Below are 27,280 nucleotides of genomic sequence, written 5' to 3' on the forward strand. Positions count from 1 at the left end.
TATATATGTTTGTACATACCATCCCCCCCCCCGCGTTTTACCTCCTTCCCCACAGCACCTGCTTATATGTTTCTACGTCTTTATTACTCTTACTTGTACTTATCGATTGCATTTATTTTATTTGGTTAATATGTTTGGTTTTGTTGTCTGGCTCCCCCTCCTAGGCTGTGAGCCCACTGTTGGGTAGGGACTGTCTAGGTGGCCAACTTGGACTTCCCAAGCGCTTAGTACGGTGCTCAGCACGCAGTAAACGCTCAATAAAAACGACTGATTGATGATTGATTGATTGATTGGCGGAGGGGTCCCTTACCTGGGCCGCGGTGGAGGTGCCCAGCGTCGGCTGCGGTGGCTCAAGCAGCAGCCATGTCGTTGTCGGCAGGCCTGCGGACACGTGGGGGGGGGGGAGGAGGGTCCTCCCTCCTCTTACCCACAATGCCCCGCGCCGGGGCGCCCGCTCCTCCCCCCGCCTCCCCCCTCCCCGGCCGGCAGGGGGCGCCCGACCCCCGGAAAAGACAGCCCAAAAAAACACAATCTGGCAGCGGTGGGATTCGAACCCACGCCCCCGAAGAGACTGGAGCCTTAATCCAGCGCCTTAGACCGCTCGGCCACGCTACCCGGATGGAAGAAAGCGCCTTCCGAGCCGTATTCAGCCACTCCATCTTACCTCCTTCCCTTCCCCACAGCACCTGTATATATGTTTGTACATATTTATTACTCTATTTATTTATTTTACCTGTACTTATCTATTCCATTTATTTTATTTTGTTAGTATGTTTGGTTTTGTTCTCCGTCTCCCCCTTTTAGACTGCGAGCCCGCTGTTGGGTAGGGACTGTCTCTAGATGTTGCCAACTTGGACTTCCCAAGCGCTTAGTCCAGTGCTCTGCACACAGTAAGCGCTCAATAAATACAATTGATTGATTGATTGATCTCCCCCATCTTGCCTCCTTCCCTTCCCCACAGCACCTGTATATATGTATATATGTTTGTACATATTTATTACTCTATTTATTTATTTATTTATTTATTTTACTTTTACATATCTATTCTATTTATTTTATTTTGTTAATATGTTTTGTTGTCTGTCTCCCCTTTCTAGACTGTGAGCCTGCTTTTGGGTAGGGACCGTCTCTATATGTTGCCAACTTATACTTCCCCAGCGCTTAGTCCAGTGCTCTGCACACAGTAAGCACTCAATAAATACGATTGATTGATTGATTGATTGATCTCCCCCATCTTGCCTCCTTCCCTTCCCCACAGCACCTGTATATATGTATATATGTTTGTACATATTTATTACTCTATTTATTTATTTTACTTGTACATATCCATTCTATTTATTTTATTTCGCTAGTATGTTTGGTTTTGTTCTCCGTCTCCCCCTTTTAGACTGTGAGCCCACTGTTGGGTAGGGACTGTCTCTCTATGTTGCCAACTTGGACTTCCCAAGTGCTTAGCACAGTGCTCTGCACACAGTAAGCGCTCAATAAATACGATTGGTTGATTGATTGATTGATCTCCCCCATCTTGCCTCCTTCCCTTCCCCACAGCACTTGTATATGTTTGTACATATTTATTACTCTATTTATTTACTTTACTTGTACATATCTATTCTATTTATTTTATTTTGTTAGTATGTTTGGTTTTGCTCTCCATCTCCCCCTTCTAGACTGTGAGCCCACTGTTGGGTAGGGACCGTCTCTAGATGTTGCCAACTTGGACTTCCCAAGCGCGTAGTCCAGTGCTCTGCACACAGTAAGCGCTCAATAAATGCGATTGATTGATATGTTTGTACATATTTATTACTCTATTTATTTATTTTACTTGTACATATCTATTCTACTTATTTTATTTTGCTAGTATGTATGGTTTTGTTCTCTGTCTCCCCCTTTTAGACTGTGAGCCCACTGTTGGGTAGGGACCGTCTCTATATGTTGCCAACTTGTACTTCCCAAGTGCTTAGTACAGAGCTCTGCACACAGTAAGCGCTCAATAAATACGATTGATTGATTGTTTGTACATATTTATTACTCTATTTATTTATTTATTTATTTTACTTGTACCTATCTATTCTATTTATTTTATTTTGCTAGTATGTTTGGTTTTGTTCTCCGTCTCCCCCTTTTAGACTGTGAGCCCGCTGTTGGGTAGGGACCGTCTCTATATGTTGCCAACTTGGACTTCCCAAGCGCTTAGTCCAGTGCTGTGCACACAGTAAGCGCTCAATAAATACGATTGATTGATTGATCTCCCCCATCTTGCCTCCTTCCCTTCCCCACCCCACCTGTATATATGTTTGTACATATTTATTACTCTATTTATTTTACTTGTACATATCTAATGTATTTATTTTATTTTGTTAGTATGTTTGGTTTTGTTCTCTGTCTCCCCCTTTTAGACTGTGAGCCCACTGTTGGGTAGGGACTGTCTCTATATGTTGCCAACTTGGACTTCCCAAGCGCTTAGTACAGTGCTCTGCACACAGTAAGCACTCAATAAATACGATTGATTGATTATGTTTGTACATATTTATTACTCTATTTATTTATTTATTTATTTTACTTTTGTACATATCTATTCTATTTATTTTATTTTGCTAGTATGTTTGGTTTTGTTCTCCGTCTCCCCCTTTTAGACTGTGAGCCCACTGTTGGGTAGGGACCGTCTCTATATATTGCCAACTTGTACTTCCCAAGCGCTTAGTACAGTGCTCTGCACACAGTAAGCGCTCAATAAATACGATTGATGATGATGATATGTATATATGTTTGTACATATTTATTACTCTATTTATTTATTTATTTATTTATTTTACTTATCCATTCTATATATCTCTCTATGTTGCCAACTTGTACTTCCCAAGCGCTTAGTACGGTGCTCTGCACACAGTAAGTGCTCAATAAATACGGTTGATTGATTGATCTCCCCCATCTTGCCTCCTTCCCTTCCCCACAGCACCTGTATATATGTATATATGTTTGTACATATTTATTACTCTATTTATTTATTTATTTTACTTGTACATATCCCTTCTATTTATTTTATTTTGTTAGTATGTTTGGTTTTGTTCTCCGTCTCCCCCTTTTAGACTATGAGCCCACTGTTGGGTAGGGACCATCTCTATATGTTGCCAACTTGGACTTCCCAAGTGCTTAGTACAGTGCTCTGCACACAGTAAGCGCTCAATAAATGCGATTGATTGGTTATGTTTGTACATATTTATTACTCTATTTATTTATTTATTTTACTTGTACATATCTATTCTATTTATTTTATTTTGCTAGTATGTTTGGTTTTGTTCTCCGTCTCCCCCTTTTAGACTGTGAGCCCACTGTTGGGTAGGGACTGTCTCTAGATGTTGCCAACTTGGACTTCCCAAGTGCTTAGTACAGTGCTCTGCACATAGTGAGCGCTCAATAAATACGATTGATTGATTGATTGATTGATCTCCCCCATCTTGCCTCCTTCCCTTCCCCACAGCACTTGTTTATATGTTTGTACATATTTATTACTCTATTTATTTATTTTACTTGTACATATCTAATCTATTTTATTTTGTTAGTATGTTTGGTTTTGTTCTCCGTCTCCCCTTTTAGACTGTGAGCCCACTGTTGGGTAGGGGCCGTCTCTATATGTTCCCAACTTGGACTTCCCAAGCGCTTAGTCCAGTGCTCTGCACACAGTAAGCGCTCAATAAATACGATTGATGATGATGATATGTATATATGTTTGTACATATTTATTACTCTATTTATTTATTTATTTATTTTACTTATCCATTCTATATATCTATGTTGCCAACTTGTACTTCCCAAGCGCTTAGTACAGTGCTCTGCACACAGTAAGTGCTCAATAAATACGATTGATTGATTGACCTCCCCCATTTTACCTCCTTCCCTTTCCCCCAGCACCTGTACATATGTATATATGTTTGTACATATTTATTACTGTATTTATTTATTTATTTATTTTACTTGTACATATCTATTCTATTTATTTTATTTTGTTGATATGTTTGGTTTTGTTCTCCGTCTCCCCCTTTTACACTGTGAGCCCACTGTTGGGTAGGGACTGTCTCTATATGTTGCCAACTTGGACTTCCCAAGCGCTTAGTACAGTGCTCTGCACACAGTAAGCGCTCAATAAATACGATTGATGATGATGATATGTATATATGTTTGTACATATTTATTACTCTATTTATTTATTTTACTTGTACATATCTATTCTATTTATTTTATTTTGCTAGTATGTTTGGTTTTGTTCTCTGTCTCCCCCTTTTAGACTGTGAGCCCACTATTGGATAGGGACCATCTCTATATGTTGCCAACTTGTACTTCCCAAGCGCTTAGTACAGTGCTCTGCACACAGTAAACGCTCAATAAATATGATTGATTGATTGATTGATTGACTGCCTCTATGCGTTGCCAACTTGTACTTCCCAAGCGCTTAGTACAGTGCTCTGCACACAGTAAGCACCCAATAAATACGATTGATTGATTGATTGATTGCCTCCATGCGTTGCCAACTTGTATTTCCCAAGCGCTGAGTACAGTGCTCTGCGCACAGTAAGCGCTCAATAAATACGATTAATTGATTGATTGATTGATTGATTGATTTCTGAAACTACTCTCACGTTCTACCTGAAGAACTGTATTTATCAATCAGTCAATCGATCGTATTTATTGAGAGCTTACTGTGTGCAGGGCACTGGACTAAGCGCTTGGGAAGTCCAAGTTGGAAACACAAAGACAGTCCCTACCCAACAGCGGGCTCACAGTCTAGTCTATTCTATTGTTATTATTATAATAATAATAATACACGTTCTACCCGAAGAACTATATTTATAATAATGCTAATGATGATAGTCTTTACGAGAGAAGCAGCGTGGCTCAGTGGAAAAGAGCACAGGCTTTGGAGTCAGAGTTCATGGGTTCAAATCCCGCCTCCTCCAACTGTCGGCTGTGTGACTTTGGGTAAGTCACTTCACTTCTCTGGGCCTCAGTTACCTCAACTGGAAAATGGGGATTAAGACTGTGAGCCCCACCGTGGGACAACCATACTAATAATTTAATTATTTTCACGTCTGTCTCCCCCTCTAGACTGTGGACAGGGGACGTGTCTACCAACTCTGTTGCGTCATCCCCCCCCCAAACGCTTAGCACAGTGCTTTGCACACAGTAAGCACTCAGTACATATGATTGTTTCCAACAGCTCCTCTGTACAATCCTTACTTCTTCTGATGCTCAAAACGTCTTTCTAAAACGTTTCCGAGCACTTCGGAGACGTTCAATGGTTGCCATTTCTTCTCACTCCAAACACTCCCAACCATTGACTTATTTGCTCTCTTCCTCTTATCAACTCTCTTCTCCCACTATGCTTCAGCTTGCACTCAATTCCTCCCAAGCTAATCCTCTAACTGTTCCTTCCACCCCTGGTTGGCACCCTTCCTCCTGCCTGGAAGTCCTTTCCCCTTAAAATCTGCCAGGCCACAGCTCTTCCCATTTTCAAAGTCATTCGTTCAATCATATTTATTGAGCGCTTACTGTGTGCAAAGCTCTGTATTAAGCACTTGAGCCTACAGCAACCGGGAGTCCCAGGCAGTCCCCCATTTATCTCAAAAGGTGACCTGTTCAGAGGCATTCTTCAAATAATTTTTCTTTTCCCTAACTCGCATCCCTTCGGCACTTACGCACTCACAGCCACCTACAACACTTTTGTGCATACGAATTTATGTATTCTGAATATTCGGCTATTTAGGCTCTTATTTATTCATCCATCTTTCCATTCTCTTCTTCCTACCTGTAAATTATTTTGTGTCTCTTTCCCCGTTAGATTGTCAGCTCTGGAGAGCAAAGATAGTGTTTTTCACCTCTACTGTACTCTCCCAAGATGGTAGTTCAGTGCTCTGCTCACAATAGGGACCTAATAAATACTACTGATGGATTGTTTGATTGATCCCCTTTCAGTCAAGGCATGTGGCAGCATGTGCCTTGTGCCAAAGAGAGCCTCAAGTTACTCAAGCAGCCTGTCTAGTACTCTTGCAGCCTGGGAAGACTTTAATACTATAAAGGACTTAATCTAATTGAAGATTGAATTGTTCCATTCATTTTAGTTTCATATATTACATATTTTTGGCCCGCAGTTTGTAAATATACATGCGCATATACACACCCGCACACTCACCCACCCACTTAATCAATCACTCACTCAATCTAATGCTTTGAGCAGACAGCCCTGGCCCTGTCTTAACAGAACTGGAGTCTGGCTGATCTGTGGGTCGGTGAAGGGAGGTTCTATTAAGACTATTAGGATGGGGCATTAAAGAGCAATTTCAGGGTGGGTATGCTTTTTCTTGAACTCCCACTCCACTAAAGGTAGAGTGCAGGCTCTAACCTGGTCAGGTGCCTTCAGGGAGATGGGTGAGGGAGGAAGAGAGGAGAGAATGGGGCAAAATGACTTTTTTTCCCAAAAAAATTCCAGGATCCAGAGATTTCTTAGCGGAGCAAACTTGTCTAGCTCCTATTTTACATAAGCTAGAGGGGGAATCAAATCTGCCTGTTTGGCCCTGACACTGCATGCCCCTGCCTGCCTCTTTATTAGCCTGTGAGTTGCCACCTGCAAGTTCTGGGCTTTGTCCCACTGTCAACCTGCCCGGCCTCCGAGAACCACCCTTTAGGCATCCCAGCATGGCACTGAGGTAGAAGGACCGGGATGGGGTCCAGAAAAGTCCAGCACACTACTGTTACCCCAGTTATTACTCCCCCAGGTTCAGTACAGTGCTCTGCACGTAAGCACTCAATAAATATGATTGATTCAGTTGGGTGTGGTGACAACAAGGCTGTGAATGGGATTTAGTGGTATTTCCCCTCAGTTGCCAGGCTACTATTATTTTGGCACCAAGCGTTAGATTTTGGGTAGAATTAGGTCACCAAGAAAATAAACTACTAGAAAATGCCGTGCACAAATGCACCTTACTTAGCCCATGCTAACCCAACCGTGATCTCGGTCAAGTAGAGAAGCAGAGTGGCCTAATGGAAAGGGCATGTGCCTGAGAGTCAGAGAAACTGGGTTCTAATCCTGACTCTGCCACTTATCTGCTGTGTGGCCTTGGGCAAGTTACTTAACTTCTCAGTGCCTTAGTCACCTGTAAAATGGGGATTAAGACTGTGAGCCCCATGTGGGAAGTGGACTGTATCCAACTTGATTATCTTGCATCTAACCAGTGCTTAGTACAGTACCTGGAATATAGTAAGTGCTTAACAAATACTGTTAAAAATAAAATTTTAAATACTATTCAAAACCGATTAATTGCTCCTATGGAATGCACAGTTCCAAATGGGGAAGAAAAAAAATATCACTCACTTGGAAACAGCATCCTATACCTTCTCACTTCAGCATCTCACAGGTGAGAAAACTCTCTTCCGGGCAAAACCCCTTATTATTAAGTTTATACTTCCCCATAATGTAACTTTAAAGAGGACTCTCCATGGCCAGTGATAATCATATGACTGGGAATGACCAATGCTTCACTTGCTTTGTTTTCTTTCTCTTTAATGGGGTTCTCATTTCAGGTCATTTCCAAAGCACCAGTTTGGAGGGTCATAGGGCCATAAGGGGAAAAGCTAATGGCTTCTCCCCTGTAACTTTTTGAACTTCCTATTCCACCTGTCTCAGTAAGAAGTGGGGAAATGGAAAGCTGGATCAGTAACGGAACTGGGGTTCCTTTCATCCTTGGCCCCGTGGGAAATGGACCTCCTCTCCTGGCTCTGGCTTCAGTGGAATGGACCAAGCCTCAATGGTGCCTGTGTTTCCCCGGCCCTGTCTGTGTCCACATGTTCCTTTTCCTGACTGTGCCGGAGAGTCCACCTCCCTGACGCTGTAGTGTGTATCGATGTGTGTGTGTGTGTGTGTGTGGACTAAACAGAGAATAGGCTTGTGAGTCAGGAGACCTGTGTTTTAATCCCCGCTTTGCCACTTGTCTGCTGTGTGACCTATCCCCCTTTAGCCTGTATACTCATAATAGGCAAGAGATCATGTCGAGCAATTTATCTAGACTGTAAGCTCGCCTTGAGCAGGGAATGTGTCCGCCAACTCTGTTGAATTGCATTCTCCCAAGTGCATAGTACAGTGCTCTGCACGTGAAAGCACCCAAATGAATACCATCAGTTGATTGATGCTCTGTGCCTCAGTGTCCTTCTCTGTAAAATGGGAATTAAACACCTGCTCTTCCTCCCTGTTAGAATTTGAGTGCCATGTGAGACAGAGGCTCTGCCTGATCTGATTATCTTGTATCTTCCCCAGTTTATCGCACAGTTCTTGGCACATAGCAAGCACTTAATAAATACGACTATTATTATTAGCGGGTGCATATGCACACAGGTCCACCTCTCAACCCCAGCTGTGATGATCTCATTTTTTCTCTAGCTCCTTTCCCGAGGAGCCCCACCTCCAGCGAGTCCTGCTCCCCATCTGCCATCAAGCTTAAAATGAGAAGCTGTTCTCTTGCCCTGCCCCCCAGCTCTGCTTGTTAAAGCAAGCTTTCATCTGTATTAATTTTGGAGAGTAAATTAAGGCGAGGCATGAGAACTTTTGAGGAACCAAAATAAACTGGAATTTATGTACAACTTCACACATGCTGAAGCCTGTCCTTCGAGGTGACAGAACATTTGTATTCTTCAGGTTCAGATTTTCTCTAGGGCCTTATGGGCGAAATCCGGGATCTCGCTCCTCTCTTCTAAAGGAACGTGAGGCCAGAAAGTAATGCTAGGGGAGGGGTGGCTGGATTTAGAACCTTGCCAGTTATTTGGTGCTTGAATTTCTCTGACATTTAACCTGAAGAAGATTTCTCCTGTTAGCAAAAGCACAGGTCTTGTGGGCCTGTAAGTGGTAAGTAATTGAGAAATGGTAGCCAAATCAGAAGACATTTAAGCCAAGCATATGGAAGTCTTGATTTAGAGGTATCTCCATTGGTCTTTCCAGCAGCCTCCACACAGCGAAGCCATAGATTCCAAACTTTCACCTTCAGGGGTGGGCAGGTTGGGGAACCAGGCTGGTTGGTTGGGAAAGAGATGGTCCACACCCGCCACTACAAGCCATCACGTGTAGCCCTTGAGCTCTGGTGGGAATGATTTCACGGGCAAATTCCACTCAAATCTTAAATCCATCTCTGGGACCTTGGAGCTCATGAGCATGAGGCCGCAGCTTGTCTTTCTTGCATTTTTTCCCCATTAAGCATCACATGCAACTATAAAATAGTGTTCATTAGCTGAACAGTTTTTATGGTCTAATCAGGTTGGATACAGTCCATGTCCTAACTGGGGCTCAGTCTTAATCCTCATTTTATAGATGAGGTAACTGAGCCCCAGAGAAGTTAGGTCTCTGAGAATTACTCAGGGTCACACAGCAGACAAGTAGCAGAGCAGGGATTGGACCCAAGTGCTTGAAGGGGTAACTATGGGAAGCGATTTTTGTAGACCAGCAAATGCTGTGAGTGGCATACACTTACTCAAGAGCCTTGCTGAGGGAAATACAACAGGTTTTGCAAATTATCAAACTAGTTCTTATTCCCATTTATATTTTGGAAACATTCTCGGCTCTGGGCAAGGGGAGGGGCAGCAAGAGAGGGAGCAAAGAGGGGACAAGGGCTTTAGTGAAGAATCTCAATTGGGTTTGATAATTGTCTACAGTCCGGAGGTCTTTTTGGTGTGTTACAGTGATCCTCACTAATGGCTGGGTCTCCCCAACCCGAATTTAGCTGGAATATTCCTCAAACAGTCCAGACCTCTGTGCAGGCTGGGGCAGGCAAGACTGAGAGGACTCAGTTTTTCTCATCAATCACTTGGTCAACAAGGAACGAATGGCTACAGGGTGGGGGATGCCTCCCTTTCTGGGCCATGCTGGATTTGGGATCATTCCCATGCATTTTGGCGGCAGAGAACCCAAGTGGGATTTTATCGCATACACAAAATTCTGATGGCTTTGGTCTGAAAATTTAACATTTAATAAAAGATTCCTTCCCTCCACTAGACACCACCTGTCAAACTGACCCCAATGACTCCTCCCCCTGTGCTTCCATTCTGAGCTGACCCCTACCTCTGTGCCCAGTTGGACACATGGTTCCATTTAATGATGACTAACTGGCTACTAGGCTTTGAACATACTACTACAAAAACTGTCAAATAGCAAATCACTGAAAATTAGTCAACTATTCAGATTATTTTACCCATGTCAAAAAATACTTAGGGCCAAGACTAGGAACACCTCCTCCTGTCACAAGGAAGCAGCATGGCCTAGTAGATAGAGCACGTGTCTGGGAGTCAGAAAGACCTGGGTTCTAATCCTGACTCTGCAGCTTGTCTGCTGTGTGGCCTTGGTCAAGTCACTTCACTTCCCTGGGCCTCAGTTTCCATTTATTGCATTTTTAAGGGCCTACTTTATACTAAGCACTAGAACATTGCATCAGGCCTAGCCTCTGGCCCACTAGGCCAGTCTGTCATAGCTAACACCCAACTTCAGGCTATTAGGCCACCTAGTCTGAGTGCACTATAGCACACAGTCCTTGCTTTTGACTACCCCATTTCAGAGAAGCAGTGTGGCTCAGTGGAAAGACTTTGGAGTCAGAGGTCATGGGTTCAAATCCCGACTCCACCAATTGTCAGCTGTGTGATCTTGGGCAAGTCACTTCACTTTTCTGTGCCTCAGTTCCCTCATCTGTAAAATGGTGATTAAGACTGTGAGCCCCACATGGGACAACCTGATCACCTTGTATTCCCTCAGTGATCAGAACAGTGCTTTGCACATGGTAAGCACTTAAATACCATCATTATTATTTTGCTGTCATCTATTCCATGGCTCAACCAACAAAGTTGTTTTGAGGAGAACAGTTTCACTGTTGGAAAACTGACCTTGTTCCAGGGCTTTGCTGAAGACAATTCTTTCTTGCCCTTTGATGTTGAGTCTGGCCCACAAGTGACGTTGATGGAACAGCCCAAGCACGAATAGGGCATTTGTGGTGGTTCCAGGTCTCATAACTGTATAGAAGCTTGGACTGCATTATAGCTTTGCAGTCTGATACCACACGGGGAGATTGTCAGATGATGTGGAAGCAAAGGGGATGGGAAAGGCTGGTATACCTGATCCAGTTTCCTCCTTCCTGGCCAATTATCACATTTTTTGGTCAGACTGCTGCCTAGGCAACAAGATCCCGCAAGAACATTTAGCTCCATGGCTCTCCTGAAGACCTTTGTGTGTGGGCAGGTCTTTCTCTTTTGAAAAAAAAAAAAAGGCATTTGTTAAGTGCTCTCTATGTGCCAGGCACTGTACTAAGTGCCTGGGTAGATACAAGCTAATCGATTTGGACACTGTTCATGTCCCTCATGGGGCTCACAGTCTTAATCCCTATTTTACAGATGAAGTAACAAGGCACAGAGCAGTGAGGTGACTTGGCCAAGGTCACAAGTGGCAGAGCCAGAATTAGAACCCAGGTCCTTCTGCCTAGCAGGCCTATGCTCTATCCATTAGGCAACACTGCTTCTCATCTTATCCTTGTAAAGGATAAGAAGTCTGAGGCTTGGGGTTCAATGGCTGTTTTGGTCAACATCTGGAAATGACTATTGTATGTGTCACATTAAATCATTAGTTTGCTTAATGCTTTCCAAAAGAATCTACTGTATTCACCCAACATAGATGGCTCGCCAATCAACTTTCAAACCTGTCCAAGGGCTGAGGTGGGCAACCAGACAAGGGAAGCACAGGGAATGAGTGGCAGGGGAGCAGGGAAGGAGCTTTTCATGGCTGGGGAATGGGGTGCCGAGGTGGCTAATAGAGGTAGGCCTTTCCTGGACCAGACTCTCACCTGCTTATATGAGCATTAGTAAGGGGATTATTGGAGCACACTGTACAGACAAATGATTTGAACAAGAAGTGCCTATCCATTCTCTCTGAGGATTTACTTGTGTGCAGTCAGGGTGTAGGAGAAAGAAGGCCTTACCAGAAGTGTTACATCAAGACAAGAGAGTTTCCTACATTGGTTTTAGTTCTTTATAAAATCTCTGCCTGATACATAGATTTATTCCCGCCTCATCCTACTTGCACGCTTGAAGTTAGAAAGGAAAAATGAAAAATCAGCCCACCTGGACAGATCAAATTACAATATACAGGACTAGGGGACTAAAAATCAGAAACCAAACGACAGGAACAATTTTATTTGGAAAGATGAAATGAACCTGGAAGAACGCTGCATTAAATAATGGGAATAAGAGAATAGTTAATGCGAGTCCTCTTCTCACATGCAAACTCCAGGTTAATTTAGCTATGTCAACTGTCCACTTGGAACAACTAAAAACCACAACTGCCAAAGCTCTTCATCACATACAACGACCTGAGCAAATCTGTAAACATCAGTGATCATAAAAAAAACGCAAAATATTTTCATTTGTAGATTATCCCAGCACATGTGCTACATGTGCCAGAGAGACACTAAAAATTCAGAATTTGGTAATAAAATGTTAACCAAGGGCAGTTCTTGGCTTTTTTAGAGGTGATTTTTAAAATTAATTTCACAGTGCATCACCCATTCGAGAGAACTTCAAAGGCCAGGATCATCTTTTGTTTTATTTTTTGTTTTGTTTTGTGACTTGAACAGTCTCCAAAATACAGTCATTGCACTCTAATCCCAGGCTGGATTTGTCAATCAACTAGGTTTCAATTCCCTTTCCAATGCCTTGCACCTGTTTCTGTTTTGGTTGCTCCAGAATATAGTCTGGCTCATCTCTCTCTCTCTCTCTCTCTCTCTCTCTCTTTCAGAGAGAGAGAGCCCTGATACTTCATGCTTTCTAGTTAACAAGCTCAACCTGAGTACATTTTCTGAAAATGCAATCAAGCTCAACCTCGGAAGGCACAGAAAAGATCAGCCTGTCGGTCACTTGAAGTCAGAGTAAGTTCTTCTGCACTGTAAAAAAAAACACTTACATCAAACACCTAAGGCTGCTAGTCATACTACTTAGAAATCTTATTAGACCTAAGCTGGACTGATATTTCTTCTAAGCTTGTTTCATCACAACAGGATACTGGATCTAAGTGGCTCCCTTTTACCTGCTCTTTATTCATAAGGGCAACTGAACACACCCAAGAAAAGAACTTTGCTCCGTACACTGATGAAGTGGTTTCCAAAATCTTCTAGAGAAGGAGAGTTCCCTTTAGGAAAAACTACTTTGATTCTACCTCATCCGTAAGATGGAGTATAAGGAGTCACTATTTTTTCATGTCAGAGAAATTTACTTACTACATCAAAAAGGGAGGAAGTGTCTCATTGTAGTCTCCGCTCCTGAAGGATGCTGTCTCCTACGATATCTGGTGATCAATCTCACCTTTTGGAAAGGTGAGTGAAGGTTAATTCTGGACTTGCCTATGTTCCAATGAGTAAAGAAGAGGATTCAATTTGAGTCAAAATAGAGGACTCAATTGCTGACTGCTTTAACGGAGGTCATCTCCTTGTTCCTTTTCAGAAATGGGAGTGAGCAGGAGCACAGGTTTCAGTGCTCTCAGCAACAAAGGTGCTCCTTTACAGAGAGATAGCGGAGAACAAGAATACAAGTGTGAGTCCTCCAGGCTTCAGAGGTGCTCTTTACAGACAGGAGCGAGCAAGAACACAGGGGCAAGTACTCTCAGCAGACAAAGGGTGGAAAAGAACATTTTTCTGAAGATGGGAAGAATCAAGAATCATACAAATGCCTAGGGCACATACACTCATACTCTGAGTTTTAATAAAAATTCAACAGTCTTGGAGGTACTTTTTAATGGACTTCTCTTACGGCTTTTAACTGAAAATTATCACGAACAAAAGCTGAAAGTTAACAGGAAGTAAATGACAATATGATTTCAATGGGTTAATGCCATATTTTCATGTAAATTAACAAGAAAAATAAAACACAATGAACAAATTATATGGTTTTTTTCATTTTTTAATCTAAGATGCAAGAAAATCTCCAGTATGATGAAAAACTAAAATACCTAACAACAGTCTCTCTCGTGGGTCTGAGTGGCCAGGGCTGGAAGTACAAGAGTTCAATTGCCCCAGCTGAATAGAGAGGCCCATTTGGGGAGCCTAGAGAGGGAAGTTGAAGGTGACCTCTGATTACCAACAAGTCATTCTCTCCCCGTTTAGAGCAGCTAAACCACTGGCTTTAGATTCCAGGCTCTAGAGTTATTCTACTAGTGAAATCCCAGCGTACAGCAACACAGCTGGAGTCTGAGCTTCTTGGTTTAGTTGCTCCAGAGGCTACAGACGGGTGTGCCTCCGCTAGAAAGCCCTTGCACTACTGACATCCAGGAAAGAAGGGAAGATGCCCTAGACGGGGAGATGCCTAGAGCCCAGTCTGTAACTAAACCCACTCCACACTAGGTAAATTTAAGTCCAAGAGGTAGTAAATATGTGCATATAAGTTTAACAAACCTCAGGAAGCATGGTTAAAAATAGTCTTTTCTTTTCCTCCATGGAACAGTTAAATTGCACTAAAAGCAAAAGAATCACTTAGATTCAACTCAACTGATCAGAGGAAATAATCAGCTTGAGGTCCTGTAGCCTGGCTCACCCATCCTTCAGTACTACCAGGTCACTTGATGGGTGGGTAGGTGGATGGGGAAAGAGTCCATTGGTCCCTGTCCACTGGGGAAAAAAGAGAGGAAAAATAGTTTCCGCTGGTAGACGACTTGTTATTTTAGGTCATTCCAACAGATGGGCATCTCCTTCTGTTGGTTCACCTGAGATTCCCTCCCCAGGAGGAGAACCCTGGGGACTCCGGGTAAAAGCCTTCTTTAGTGGAAGCACGGAAGCCTGGGGCCCAAGTACTGATTTTTCTACTCGGAAAAACAGAGTGTAACTCATTGCCGGCAGCCAAGCCCCCTTAAAGGGGATGGCAGCCCCTCCAGTCTAACTAGAAAATACAAAAGAGTCCAAGTTAATTGCTAATGTAACTGGAAAAATAGGTAAAGTCCATTTTGCTGCCATACCAACCTCCTCCAAATAACACTGCCTGGATAGGGCTGTGTTCTTTCTCTGGCAGTAAATTAAAAATTTTAAAACAAAATATGAAATACAAAAAACAGCTTTCAACATGCTAAAAATACTGGGGGGAGAGGTTGCAACTCCAAGTCTCTTCTCCTCACAAACTTTGTTTTCGATATACACACAAGAACTGTCATGGCTTCTTAAAGGTTTCATTCTTCCATCATTGCCCACGCCTCCTCAGCTTTCTGGTAGTATTCATTTGCCAACCGACCTTTCATGGATTCCATTGCTGCTGCTGCTGCCTCTGTGTACAGATCACCTGTGAGATAAATCAAACGGCCAATCAATGGCATTTAATGAACGCTTACTGTGTGCAATGGTAGACGGGATCCCTGCCCACAAGGAGCTTACAGTCTACAGGGGAAGTGACGGAATAAGAGGATAGCAGCATTCATTCATTCATTCAATCGTATTTACTGAGTGCTTACTGTGTGCAGAGCACTGTACTAAGCGCTTGGGAAGTACAAGTTGGCAACACATAGAGACGGTCCCTACCCAACAGTGGGCTCACAGTCTAGAAGCAGGGGGCTCACAGTCTAGAAGGGGGAGCACGGTGAACAGGGGGAAGAATTGGTAGCCAGTGGACAAGGAAAACCAAGTTAAACACAATAGTAGCAAGAAGGACTTTAACGTGACAGAGAAATTGCTCTTGTTGATGAGGGCTATGAGATCTCTCTCTAGAAAGCTCTAAGAATGGGGGGGAGAGGGGAGGAGAGAGAGAGAGGAGAGAGAGAGAGAGTGTGAGTGGGGTGTGTGGATTAGTGGTCAATGCCATACATCTTGGAGGCAGAGAGATGGGCCAGAAGCAATCTTGTGGTCCTTACCTGCCCCATCTTCCCCTGGGATCTCTGGTCAGACTGCAGAAAGCAGTGGCTCTGTGTGCAATGCAGATGCCACAGCCTTGCTAGAGCACAGACCTGAGAGTCAGAGGATCTGGGTTTCTAATCCTGGCTGTGTGACCTTGGATAAGTCATTTAACTGGTCTGTGCCTCCATTCCCTTATCTGCAAAATGTGGTTTTTCAATACCTGTTTTCCTTCCTACTTGGACTGTGAGCCCCATGAGGGACCTGATTACCTTGTATCTATCCCAACGCTTATTAGTACAGTGCTTGACACATAATATGCACTTAAATACCACTATTCTCAGCATGGTGCTCTGGAGCCAGCATAAAAAGAAAAAAAAAAAAGATTTTCTCTGAAACCAAGTTAGGGTTTCTGAAAGTTTAGGGGTTGGCTGGGCGAAAAAGTCTAAAGTAGCAGTGTGATCTAGTGGAAAGACTATGGGCCTAGGAGTCAGATGAACGGAGTTCTAATCCCATCTCTGCCACTTGTCCACTGTGTGACTTTGGGAAAGGGAAAAGTCACTTAACTTCTCCATGCCTCAGTTACCTCATCTGTAAAATGGGTATTAAAACTGTAAGCCCCTTGTGGGACAAGGACTATGTCCAATCTGATTAGCTTGTATCTACCCCAGTGCTTAGTATGGTGCCTGGCACATAGTAAGCGCTTAAATACCATTTGGAAAAAAAACTAAGATCATAACCTCTCCTTCTTGCACTCAAGGGAAAAGAACATACTTATGGAATGCAAAAAATATAATTTGCAGAGCTGCACCATCCCCTTCTAGAACCAAGGGAAAACAGGAGCTAGCAGGAGTTACACAGAGGGGTCTTCTACTTAGTCTCTTCACACCCACAAATCGAGCCCTATACCTCCTCCCAAACCTTTCTTTTCATTCTTTAGAGAAGGCAAAAGAGAAAGCCATCCTCGAGGTTAAACTCTGGGGGGGTGGGGGCAAGTAGGGAGGGGACGCTACCCCTCTACCTGATCTCTGTGGGTCCTTCTCCAGGTGGAATCCTCCACTCATCAGCATCGCAGCCTCTCTTGCCAGAAGCAGGTATCGGGGCTCATCGTGCACCCCATCGTACTCGCCCCCTTCATCATAATCCATCATGTGCAGGGCCGAGTTGTACCAGTGAAGAGCCTCCTTCCAGTCCCGCTCTCTGGAGGGAGGAGAGAAGGACAATTGGTACCCAGTGAAGCCTGAACAAGTTGCGGCCTTAGGCTGTGAGGGAGTCAGGAGGCTCAGGCCCTCCAGTGATCTTCTGGGGAAACCTGGTAATGTCTCCTTTCCTGGGCCTTAGTTTACTCTTCTGTGAAATGGGACTAACAGACCCAGCATTTACCTGCCTCAGCTAATTGTTTTGGGAAACAAGAGGAAGGCCTTTGTTCTGAGCTCTTAAGGAGAAACTCTCTAGGACAGAAAGATGGGTGACAACACCATGATTTTTAATTGGTAACACATGCTCAGACTCTCCTCCCACCCTCTACCACCCATCCCCTCACTCAAACTCCTTTCCTCCCCAAACCCTTCCCCCAGCGAAAGGACACATTAAAGAGAGGGATTTTCATGGCAGGAGAAAGAATGAACAACCACCTCCAAAATTTCATGTACCAGGTACAACATACGTGTGGCAGATGGGTCCCCTTTCTGTCTGGTTTCTGGCAAATTCCAATCTCTCAAATTTCAGTCACAAAGTAGTTCTAACAATACTACTCTTGAGACTGTAGCTTCTCACAACTCAGAATCTGAGTAAGAGAATCCTCTCTAGTTAAAGAACTCTGTGTTTGCGGGGGTGTCAATATATATGTGGTGGTGGGGGGAAACTGGGAGGGGATTTCAGCTTCCACTCAGAGCACTGGCTTAGCCACTTATGCTCACTACAAGAAGCAGCATGGCTCAGTGGAAAGAGCATGGGTTTAGGAGTCAGAGGATGTGGGTTCTAATCCCTGCTCCACCACTTGTGTGCTGTGTGACCTTGGGCAAGCCACTTAACTTCTCTGTGCCTCAGTTACCTCATTGGTAAAATGAGGGTTAAGACTGTGAGCCCCACATGGGACAACTTGATTATCTTGTACCTACCCTAGTGCTCAGAGTGGTGCACATAGTAAATGCTTAACAAATACCATAATTACTATTATTATCATTCCCTTCAGGCGGCTCTTTAGCACAGCAGGAGGTAGTCTTGCTCCAGCTGAAAGCAAAAGTGATCTCCAGTCAGCAGCAGACAGCATCCAGCTACACTGGAGACTCCCGGAGCTGGGAGGCTGACTAGATGTACTGCCCTTCCCCTCAAAGGGCTCCTTCCTTCTCCTCCTCCTCATCAATCGTATTTATTGAGCGCTTACTGTATGCACAGCACTGTACTAAGCTATCCTCTAGTGAGTGGGAGAGGGACCTGGATGGAAGCTCAAAATAAGGGTACAGTTTCCCTGTTTAGGAACTCAGAAAGAACATTCACAGCACTTCCCGCCAATCTTCCCTCTTCCTCCAGTCCCCAGGAACAAACTGCCTTCAAGGGAAAGATTGGGGGAGTCAAATCACCAGGAACAACAAGATCATGTGACCCAGTTTGGTGCCCTCACCCTGCCCGACTCAAGAAACCATTTCTCTGAACCTTGTTTCCTCCCTCCTAGAAGCAGGAGTGATGACTCACATTTGATTCCTTTTAAACTCTGGGACTGGGTGGAACTGTGGGGGAGTCTTGTCTCAAAGGAATCAACCAAAATTATGCAGGAAGTGAAAACAGAGACGGACATTCCCAGAGGGAAATGACTGGAGGTGGGAAGAGGAAATGGCCCTTGGAGCCCACACAGAAAGCAAGCGGCAGAACCCTGCCCTTTAGCAGCATTCGGGCTTCATTACCTCCAGGCGAACAATGCCTGAGTTGCCGGGAAATTGGTTCTCTGAAGATGTGTTTCAGTTCAACTCTACTAAACTGCTCTACCCTCCTCCTTTCTTCTCCTACCCACCCTCTTTATTCCCCAAAAGTCAGGAAATCCAACACTTCATTTTGTATTAATAGTAGCTATTTGGCTCCCTTGGAAGGTTTAAAACCTGCCATCCACTTACAATCCTTTGCACTTCTGCTTTCACCACTTTTCAGTGTAAGGTAAAGACCCAGGCCTGTTCCGTTCTCAAGATGGATCTTGAGTGCTGGTCCCAGTAGGGCTCGAACCTAAAATAAGCCTGGAATTCAATGCGAGCAGTGGGATAAATTCTGAATCTTTAACTTCCCTGTTCCTTGGGGGGATGGTAACCTAGCTTCAACAAGAAACACATTCTCTGTCCCAAACCACACCTTAGGGCTTTTGGATTCACACACCTATGAAGCTTGAAGAGCTTTCTTTCCTGCCCTAGTTGATCCTAGTCCAGGGAGCTCTTTCTGCTTCAGGAGCAAAGCTTCTCAATCAGCTGGCCTGATTCTCCAAATGGGACACAGTAGCCAAATTTTGCAACATGGGCCATCTACACTTACCTGTCAGAGACCAGGTTCAGGCCTGTATCGTAGGCTCGCGCCACAAGAATCATGGAGTGCCTGTCTCCGGCTTCTGCTGCCGTTAGTAGGTAATCAAACCCCTTTATCTTGTTCTCATCAGTTTCCTGCAAAAAAGGAGGAGGAAGAAAAACAAAAGACTGAAAATGGGGATTGTAAGACTTTTAAGGTCCTATTCCTTGGTTCGCTCCTTTCCTGATTCATATCAGCACCTCTGTTGACCTGATGGGAATCCATGTTTGTCTGGGAGACAACAGACACCCTTGTACTCTTGTGTGATTCCATAATTCAGAGAAATGTGCATTACAGTGGTGTGTCTTACTAAAGCTCCAATCTGAGGAGCAACATGGCTTGATGGATAGAGCAAGGGCCCAGGAGTCAGAGGACCTGAGTCTAATCCTGGCTCTGCCACTTGCCTGCTGTGTGCCCTTGGGCAAGTCACTTAACTTCTCTGTGCCTCAGTTTCCTCATCTGTAAAATGGGGATTCGATGTCTGTCCTCCCACTTAGATTATGAGCCCCATTTGCAAAAGGGACTGTGTCCAACCTGATTGACTTGCACCTACCCCAGTGCTTAGAACAGTGATTGACACAAAAAGCTTAACAAATATAATAATAAAAATAAAAAAAGTGAAGAGTGAAGACTTAAAGATGTGGAAATGAGCAACGGAAATAATCAGTCATTAAAAAAACATTAAAAACTCTGCCCCTCTCAGTGCAGATGATGCAGAAAATGATTCTCCAAACCAGATAAGTGATTTTGCTTAAAAGTGATCATATTATTACTTAAAAGACCCATCCTGAGCCAATTAGATTCCAAATGGCCTCAAGCCAGGTCCTGCTGCCCCCTAAGATGCCCAAAAGGAGATGATTGCTGCAGAGAGATCCAAATTATAAACTGTTCTCCAGAATTATAGGGTTCCCCCAATTTAGCCTATAATGATGGACAAAAGTGTATAAACATACATAAGGCATATATATATGTACACAGATATATGTATCTGTAGATGACAAATTGATAATTTCTGTTATTTGTGCCTTACATGTGTTTATATGCTTTTGTCCTTCATTTTCTATGTTCCTGACCTGTTTGAATATTTATGTTCACTCTGGAGCTCCCTTATTAGTCTGTAAAATCCTTCAAGGAAGGGACTGAGTCTCGTTGTTCTCTTATTAATTCTCCATTACAATAAGTACAATGCATGAGCTAACTCAAGAGAAATGCCCCTATTCAGCGGTAAGCCAGACAATGGTCCCTTCATTTTAGTCAGTCCTGGGGAACATGTTAAAGAATAAGCAGGATCTCTGCCCTCAGAGAGATCATAATCTACTAGGCAGAAACCCAAAGATTCTTTGCAAATTGCATTCACCCTTTCAGGTCATTAGGTTACCACTGCTGGATAATTCTGTTTTATTGTGCTTTCCCAAATGCTTAGGAAAGTGCTCTGCACACAGTAAGAGCTCAATAAATACCATCAAAGGCACACAGGTGTTCATTCACGCCAGGGGACCACCCACCCAGAAAGAGAGCCCAGTCGGTCTGCTGTTCCAGCCCACCTCACTCACCTCCACGGAGATGTCAGGGAGGATGTGGTGTGGCAGCTGGGAGTACATGAGCCCAAGGCCCACGATGGCCTCCAGTTCCCCCAGATCTGCAGCGTGCTCGAGATGAAAGATGGCCGATTCCTGGTCCCATTTCTGATCTTTCTCACAGAATCGCCCTCCCTCGTGGTATCGCACCATGGCCAGGTGAACCTGCCCACACAGACCACAGTGTCAGCCCCGGGACCGACAGGCTTCAGCAACAAACCCAAGCGAGCTCACCACCCTGCAGTCCAGGGGAGCCGACCTGCAGAAAAGGTGATTAGCAGAGAAGCGGTGTAAGTCTTTGGAACTACGTTAGTGCCAGAGTTAGGCAGCATTAGTGCTCCGCATGCTGGATTCTCCTAGGGGTGATGCAAAAGCTATTCTGAAATGCAAGGTCACCGATACCTTCCCCAAAATGGACTTTCCAATTTTCTTTTCAAGGTCCAGAGCGTTAAGTCTCTGCACTTCCCCAGCAACACAGGATGGCCTCTGGAAGTGGAGCCTGGATGCGTTGTAGAGATTCCACTTATCCACACTGACCTGAAGGGAGAAAATGTTTTGCAACATTTATTTAAAAGAAGAGGACTGCACAAAGCATTCTGTATTTCACCTTCATCTGGTTAGCAAACCTTCAACATTTAGAGAATGTGGCTTTGCAAAGACTGATTAGTGCACTCGGGTCTCCTATAGTGGCGAGAGTTTCGTTCTTGCATAACCCCAATTAAGGAAACTTGCATTGTCCTTATCACATCCAAAACCACGTGCATGTGACCGAACCGCCTCTTCCAATAATGGAGTGCACCATTTCCAAACAGGCTTGTCTTGCTGGATGAACATTCCTAAATTCCCTAACCACGTTCTGGCCAAAACGCACAGCAAGAACTTGCATTATGGCAGAAAAGAAAAATATCGCTCTCCCTACCAAAGATGTACACCGCTCCACGTACAATCCATCCCTCAGGGAGCATCTTAGGGGTGTTGCTTCTGTAAAGCTACCAGGGATAAATCCTGGCAAACATGCCACAGAGTTGAATGTTTTAGTTCCTAGCAAAACTCACAGAATCGATGGCAGAAGAAACTTTTGCAGGCACTCAGCAAATTGATGGGTAGATTCAACCACAACCCCAATCTGCCCCACCTTGCCCTGATTCCATCAACACACCAGCTTTCACAAAGTTCTTTTGTTCTAGTCCTTGGGTGACCATGGGTTTAAGGTCCAAAAGGGTCTCCACTAAATCAATTGTCTGAGATGGCTCAAATGTGCAATCCCTGGCAAAACTCAGCCAATGTACTTTGCTTTTTCTGAAAAAGGACCATAATTCAAATTTCTTTTGCCCATGGCCAAAAATCAATTTAATTCAGAAAAAAACTCCTTGCCCAGAATGCAAACTACTAAAGCGGAGGGAGGCTTTTAGTATCACAGTCCCAGAAAAATCATTATTTAAGTAGGAGCTCCAGGCTTTAAAACTGAACCATTAAAATTAACATGTAACAGCACAAAGTGAGAGATCATCAGACAACAGAAAAGAAATTTAAAATCCACCCGGGTAGGCTTGAAAAGCATCATTTTTAAGGGTTGCTTACAAAAGGTTTCCTTTCCTGTACAAGAAAAAGAAAAGAAGAAGAAAGGAACATACAAGGAAGACATAACTGAAGAAAATTTTGCTAGTGAAAGGAAGTCTACTAAGGAAGGCATGGCCAATTAGGTGGATGAGCACAAACAAGGCAGAGTACAACCACTCCCCCGAAGAGCCCTGTGCAGAGTTCAGTTATATTTACCCTTCCAAAGCTTCCCAAACTGTCTTCGTCAGATTCATACTGCCTCCGGTTGCCGTTTGAATGGCCCTGCGGAAATGCAAACATTGGCATGGTTTAAACTGCACTTTCTGCCCTCTGCCTCCCACCCCCTCCACGCTTCCCAGGCTGCAGTCACACACACTTCCGGACAGCCAGGTTGACAGGATCGGGAATGGATCACCTCACTGGCTCTCCAGAAAGTCTCTCCAAGGAAAAATCTGTCACACTGGTTACCACCATGTGGCACAGCGATATCTGAATCAATGGGGATTATTTTTTCAGATAAGGAGTCTCGCTTTTGCTGGGGTTTTTTTTATAGTCACACACCCTTAACCACAAAAGTCTGCCTTTTAATCCTGTAAAATGGGGATTCGCTCTGTGATGGTTACTTGATCTTAAGACCACGTGCTTGCTGCCAGACCACAGAGAGGATCATAAGACCTTTCTTGGCACTGCTCTTAGAAGCCCCAAATCTATAGTGAGTACAGAACAAAGAGGAAGGAATTCCAGTTCCCAGGAATCTGAGCTCGCAGTTTGGGGGAACTTTTAGGAAGAGCTCACTTCCAAGTATCTCTGGCTGGGATTTTCCAGCTTCAAGACCCCAGTGAGTACCCTAGGGACAGAACCCTGGGCCTCCCACCCAAATGGTTTTCCTGACTATGAATTCAAACAATCTCAGTGACTTCACTGCTCATGCCAGCAGTGCCAGTTTCTGAATAAACACCTGTTACATGACTTCAAGCCCTTCTTCCACTTCCTTTATTAGCAGAGATGGCATGGGGGGTGGTAGGTGGGATAAGGGGGACGGGAAAAAAAAGTCAGTCTCAAGGCAGAGGATGCCTGAGGCCTCATAGCAGACCTGGGACAGGAGCACTGGGGGATCATTTACTCTGTGGCTTATTTTGTCTTTACTTCCTAATCTCCCCTTCTCTATGCAAAAACCAAAAACAAAAGTAGAAGGTACATGCTGGTCCCTGCCTGAAGCACTGCTGGGGGCAGATATGGTTTCCAGATGGGGACGAGGCAGAGCCACTTTGGCAGCACCACACCACCTGAGAAAACCTTCAAACCCTCAAAGTGCAAGGTCTGACCCCACCCTTCTGACAAAAGGAGGAGGCTTTGTCACCAAAGACAGGATGGCCCTAAGGAGGCACAGTTTTGATGGATAGCACTGAAAAGCATAATAGCGCTGGTCATTCTTCCTTCCAAAATGAAAGGATTCTCACCTGAAGCAAGACTATAAAACCAGATGGTTAAATCGTATTTACTGAGCGCTTACTGTATGCAGGGTACTATATCTCTTGGCAATCAGATACACATTTCTTTATAGACCCTGTATCTTCCCTGTCCCTTGAGAAGTCTCCATTCCCAGGGTGAAACATTCCCATAAATGAACCCAGGGACAGTCAAGGGCACTAGGGAATCTATCATCTCCCACAACACAAGCAGTGTGACCTAATGGAAAGAGCACGAGCCTTAGAGTCAGAGGACTTGGGTTCTAATCCCGGCTCTGCTGAATGCCTGCTGTGTGACTCTGTGCCTTCAATACTTTTTCTCTCTCCTACTTAGACTATAAGCCCCATGGAGGACAGGAACTGTGTCCAACCTAACAAACCTTGTATCTACCCCAAGCCCCTAGATAGGGCTTGACATATAAGAAATGCTTATCAACTGCCTTAACTAACATATTCCCTTACCTTGTCTCGGTGATCAAGATCCTCCAGCTCACTCCTCTTCTCGCTGGGGTATCCGCTGTCCCCACTGTTTTCAGAATCCTGTGGAGAGAGCGTACCACTAACATTCCCAGAATTCCTGAAGATGAGACTCAGGAAGGTAACACAGAGCATCTGCTGCTCCTATCAGGTCTGAACTTACCACTACCTCTCTGGATTTCACCTTGATATTTTCTCAGCCCTATAGTCACTAGCTTCCTCTACTACCCCAGGAGTATCTCACTAAAATAAAAACAGGGATAGTTCAAGGCACTTTACCCCATCCTCAGTCTTGGTCATTCTCTGAGTTAATGGAAAAGCAAGGGTTGAATTTCAGAGAGTCTCCCCCAACCTGCTGGCACCTTTGGACTCTGCTACACCATTTTGCCACCTCCCCTGGTTTGCAGAAAGTCTCAGGGAAAAAAACAATTAAAAAAAAACCAACAACGCTGAGCAAAACACCTGCTCACATGCTAAACAAATCTTCAGGGACTTGCAGTAACACCACTCTGTGTGGCACCAGTCAGGAGACTGACCAGTGGGCATGCACTATTGCCTTGTCTACAGAAACTCCATTAAAGGAGGAGGAGCTGGGGTTTGAGCACTGCCTGAGTGTATTTCCAGGTCTTCCAGTATATTTTAGGTTATTTATGTATAGACCAGAAGGATGCACAGGAGAAAAGGCCTACTATAGCATAGGCGCTGTATTTTTGAAGAATCTTGTGCTATTGGAAAATCATGTTATAACCACCAATAGATTTCAGTACAGATGGTAGAAAGCTACCACCAAGACTTATGTACATGTCTATAAATTATATATTACAAATTAGTTATATTGTCTGCCTCCCTCTCTAGACTGTGAGCAGGGAACGTGCCTACCAATTCTGTTATACTGTACTCTCCCAAGTGCTCCGCACGTAGTATGTGCTCAGTAAATACCACTTTTGGTGATGATGATTGCTATTTCTCAACTCAAATGCCCAAATTATTTTTGTGTTCAGAATGCTTTATCCTCTTAATACTCATTATTTTAATCTATTAAATACTTTAAAATTGCAAACATACCAAGGAACACAAAATATTCTGTGCTACAAGTTAGGATGAAGAGGTGGCTGGGAAGCCTAGCAGCATCACATACATGACCGTTTCTTCTTATTTTGAATTTACTTGCACCAATTTGTGGATCAGGTTCTACCAAGACAAACTCATTTGGTTGAAAACACTTTCCCCGATTATTCCATTATGATTTATCCAAATCGTGTAATGAAAACACGTTATAGTAGGACTGTATATAGTATGTGCTTGCTTAGTGCATTTGGGCTAAGATGCACTTGTAATGTGTTGACCTGATACTTTAGAACGTTAATCAGAGGACACTTGATGAGAGCTGCTAAACACAACCACAGAGTGAGAGCTCAATAAATGCTTATTTTTTTAAAAAAAACCCACCACCTACCTAAGGGGAAGCAGAACAGAGCTCGCCAATCTGAATCAGGTTTTCCTAATCAACTTTGGCCCTTGTATAATATTTCTGCTTTGACAGTCAGGATCATTTCACACTCAGCCTGGTGTCAGCTCAACTCTGACCTCTAAAATGTGAGTCTGGGATGACTGCTGGAACACTGTTACAAGCAGAGTCCTCCTACTCCTTGAGCCCTGGGATGTGCTTTAAGTGCTTGTAACTTCCACTGCTTATCCTAAGGGGCCACTTACCCTATGGTTGTCTGCGTTATCATGGTCATTAAACACCGGCCAATCTAGGAGGAACAAACAAAGTGACACTCAGAGATTTTTTTTAAGGTATTAGTTAAATGCTTACTATGTGTCAAGCATTATACTAAGTGCTGGAGTAGATACAAGATAATCAGGTTGAACACAGTCTATGTCTCACATGAGGCTCACAGCTTTAATCCCCATTTTACAGAAGAGGTAACTGAGGCAAGAGAAGTTAAGGTCAAACGGCAGACAAGTGGCAGTTGGGATCAGAACCCAGGTCCTTTCACTCCCAGGCCCATGCACTTTCTACTAGGCCACTCCGCTTCTCCAGTTTACAAGTATGACACCACATCCCTGAGGCTGAAAGTATGTCATAAGAGATTTAGAATAGGACATTTGGACTAGGGAGATGAGCCTACACTTTTATCATTATCAGTAATAAGAATTCATTTTTGCAGCACTTCTGACACGTAGTAGTTCTCGTAAGGACTCTAGGAGTATGGGAAAACTATTATAAAAGAGCTAAAAATTCAATATTTCAGATGGCTACGTGGAAATCTAATAAATGCTAGTGTATATTCTGAAAAAGCATGTCGGGCAGATAGAATAACAAAGCCTCCATCAGTGCTGCATGTCAGCTGGAAGCTGGGAGTCAGCTGTCACTGATGGACCAGCATGACACACATTGATCAAGAGAAGTATGGCTTTTTTTGTGGGGGGGAGCAGAAGCTTTTTAAGGATGTGAGATCAAGAGACGAAAGGGAGAACAACACCAGGTCTTGCAAACAACTTGTCAGCACAAAGGACAATCTTTTTTTGCGCTCACTACAATCAGGTCTGTAGGTCTCACACTGGACTTTTCAGTCACCCACACACCCAAAAGGGGACTTCATTGTCAGTGGCACCTTCTGCAGGTACAAAAATCAGCAACCTGAGTGGCATTTCTTTGTTCTTAAGAAAGATACAAGTGACAACAACGGGGCACTGAGTTTGTTTTACCCAAAGAAGTGTAGTGTTTTTAAAATTTTCAGTCAATCAGTGGTATCTACAGAAGGCTTTACTA

General features: G+C 43.9%; 1 protein-coding gene and 1 non-coding gene across 3 annotated transcripts in view; both read right to left on the minus strand.

Moving 5' to 3' along the window:
- Positions 1-533: 533 nt before the first annotated feature.
- TRNAL-AAG lies at positions 534-615 on the minus strand. Its single transcript has one exon. It is a non-coding gene; the product is annotated as a tRNA-Leu (tRNA).
- Positions 616-12,176: 11,561 nt separating this feature from the next.
- EEF2K (eukaryotic elongation factor 2 kinase) overlaps positions 12,177-27,280 on the minus strand; it is a 48,376-nt gene continuing 33,272 nt past the window's right edge. For both annotated transcript variants that reach the window (XM_038762325.1, XM_038762324.1), the window contains exons 11-18: positions 26,215-26,258; positions 24,487-24,564; positions 22,772-22,837; positions 21,398-21,532; positions 20,972-21,160; positions 19,389-19,513; positions 16,894-17,072; positions 12,177-15,327 (exon numbers count right to left, since the gene is read on the minus strand). In XM_038762325.1, coding sequence (XP_038618253.1) covers positions 15,218-15,327; positions 16,894-17,072; positions 19,389-19,513; positions 20,972-21,160; positions 21,398-21,532; positions 22,772-22,837; positions 24,487-24,564; positions 26,215-26,258 — 926 coding nt within the window. In that variant the 3' untranslated portion in view covers positions 12,177-15,217. The remainder of the gene's footprint in view (positions 15,328-16,893; positions 17,073-19,388; positions 19,514-20,971; positions 21,161-21,397; positions 21,533-22,771; positions 22,838-24,486; positions 24,565-26,214; positions 26,259-27,280) is intronic.

The sequence above is a fragment of the Tachyglossus aculeatus genome, chromosome 21 (assembly GCF_015852505.1).
Source record: "Tachyglossus aculeatus isolate mTacAcu1 chromosome 21, mTacAcu1.pri, whole genome shotgun sequence".
NCBI lineage: Eukaryota > Metazoa > Chordata > Mammalia > Monotremata > Tachyglossidae > Tachyglossus > Tachyglossus aculeatus.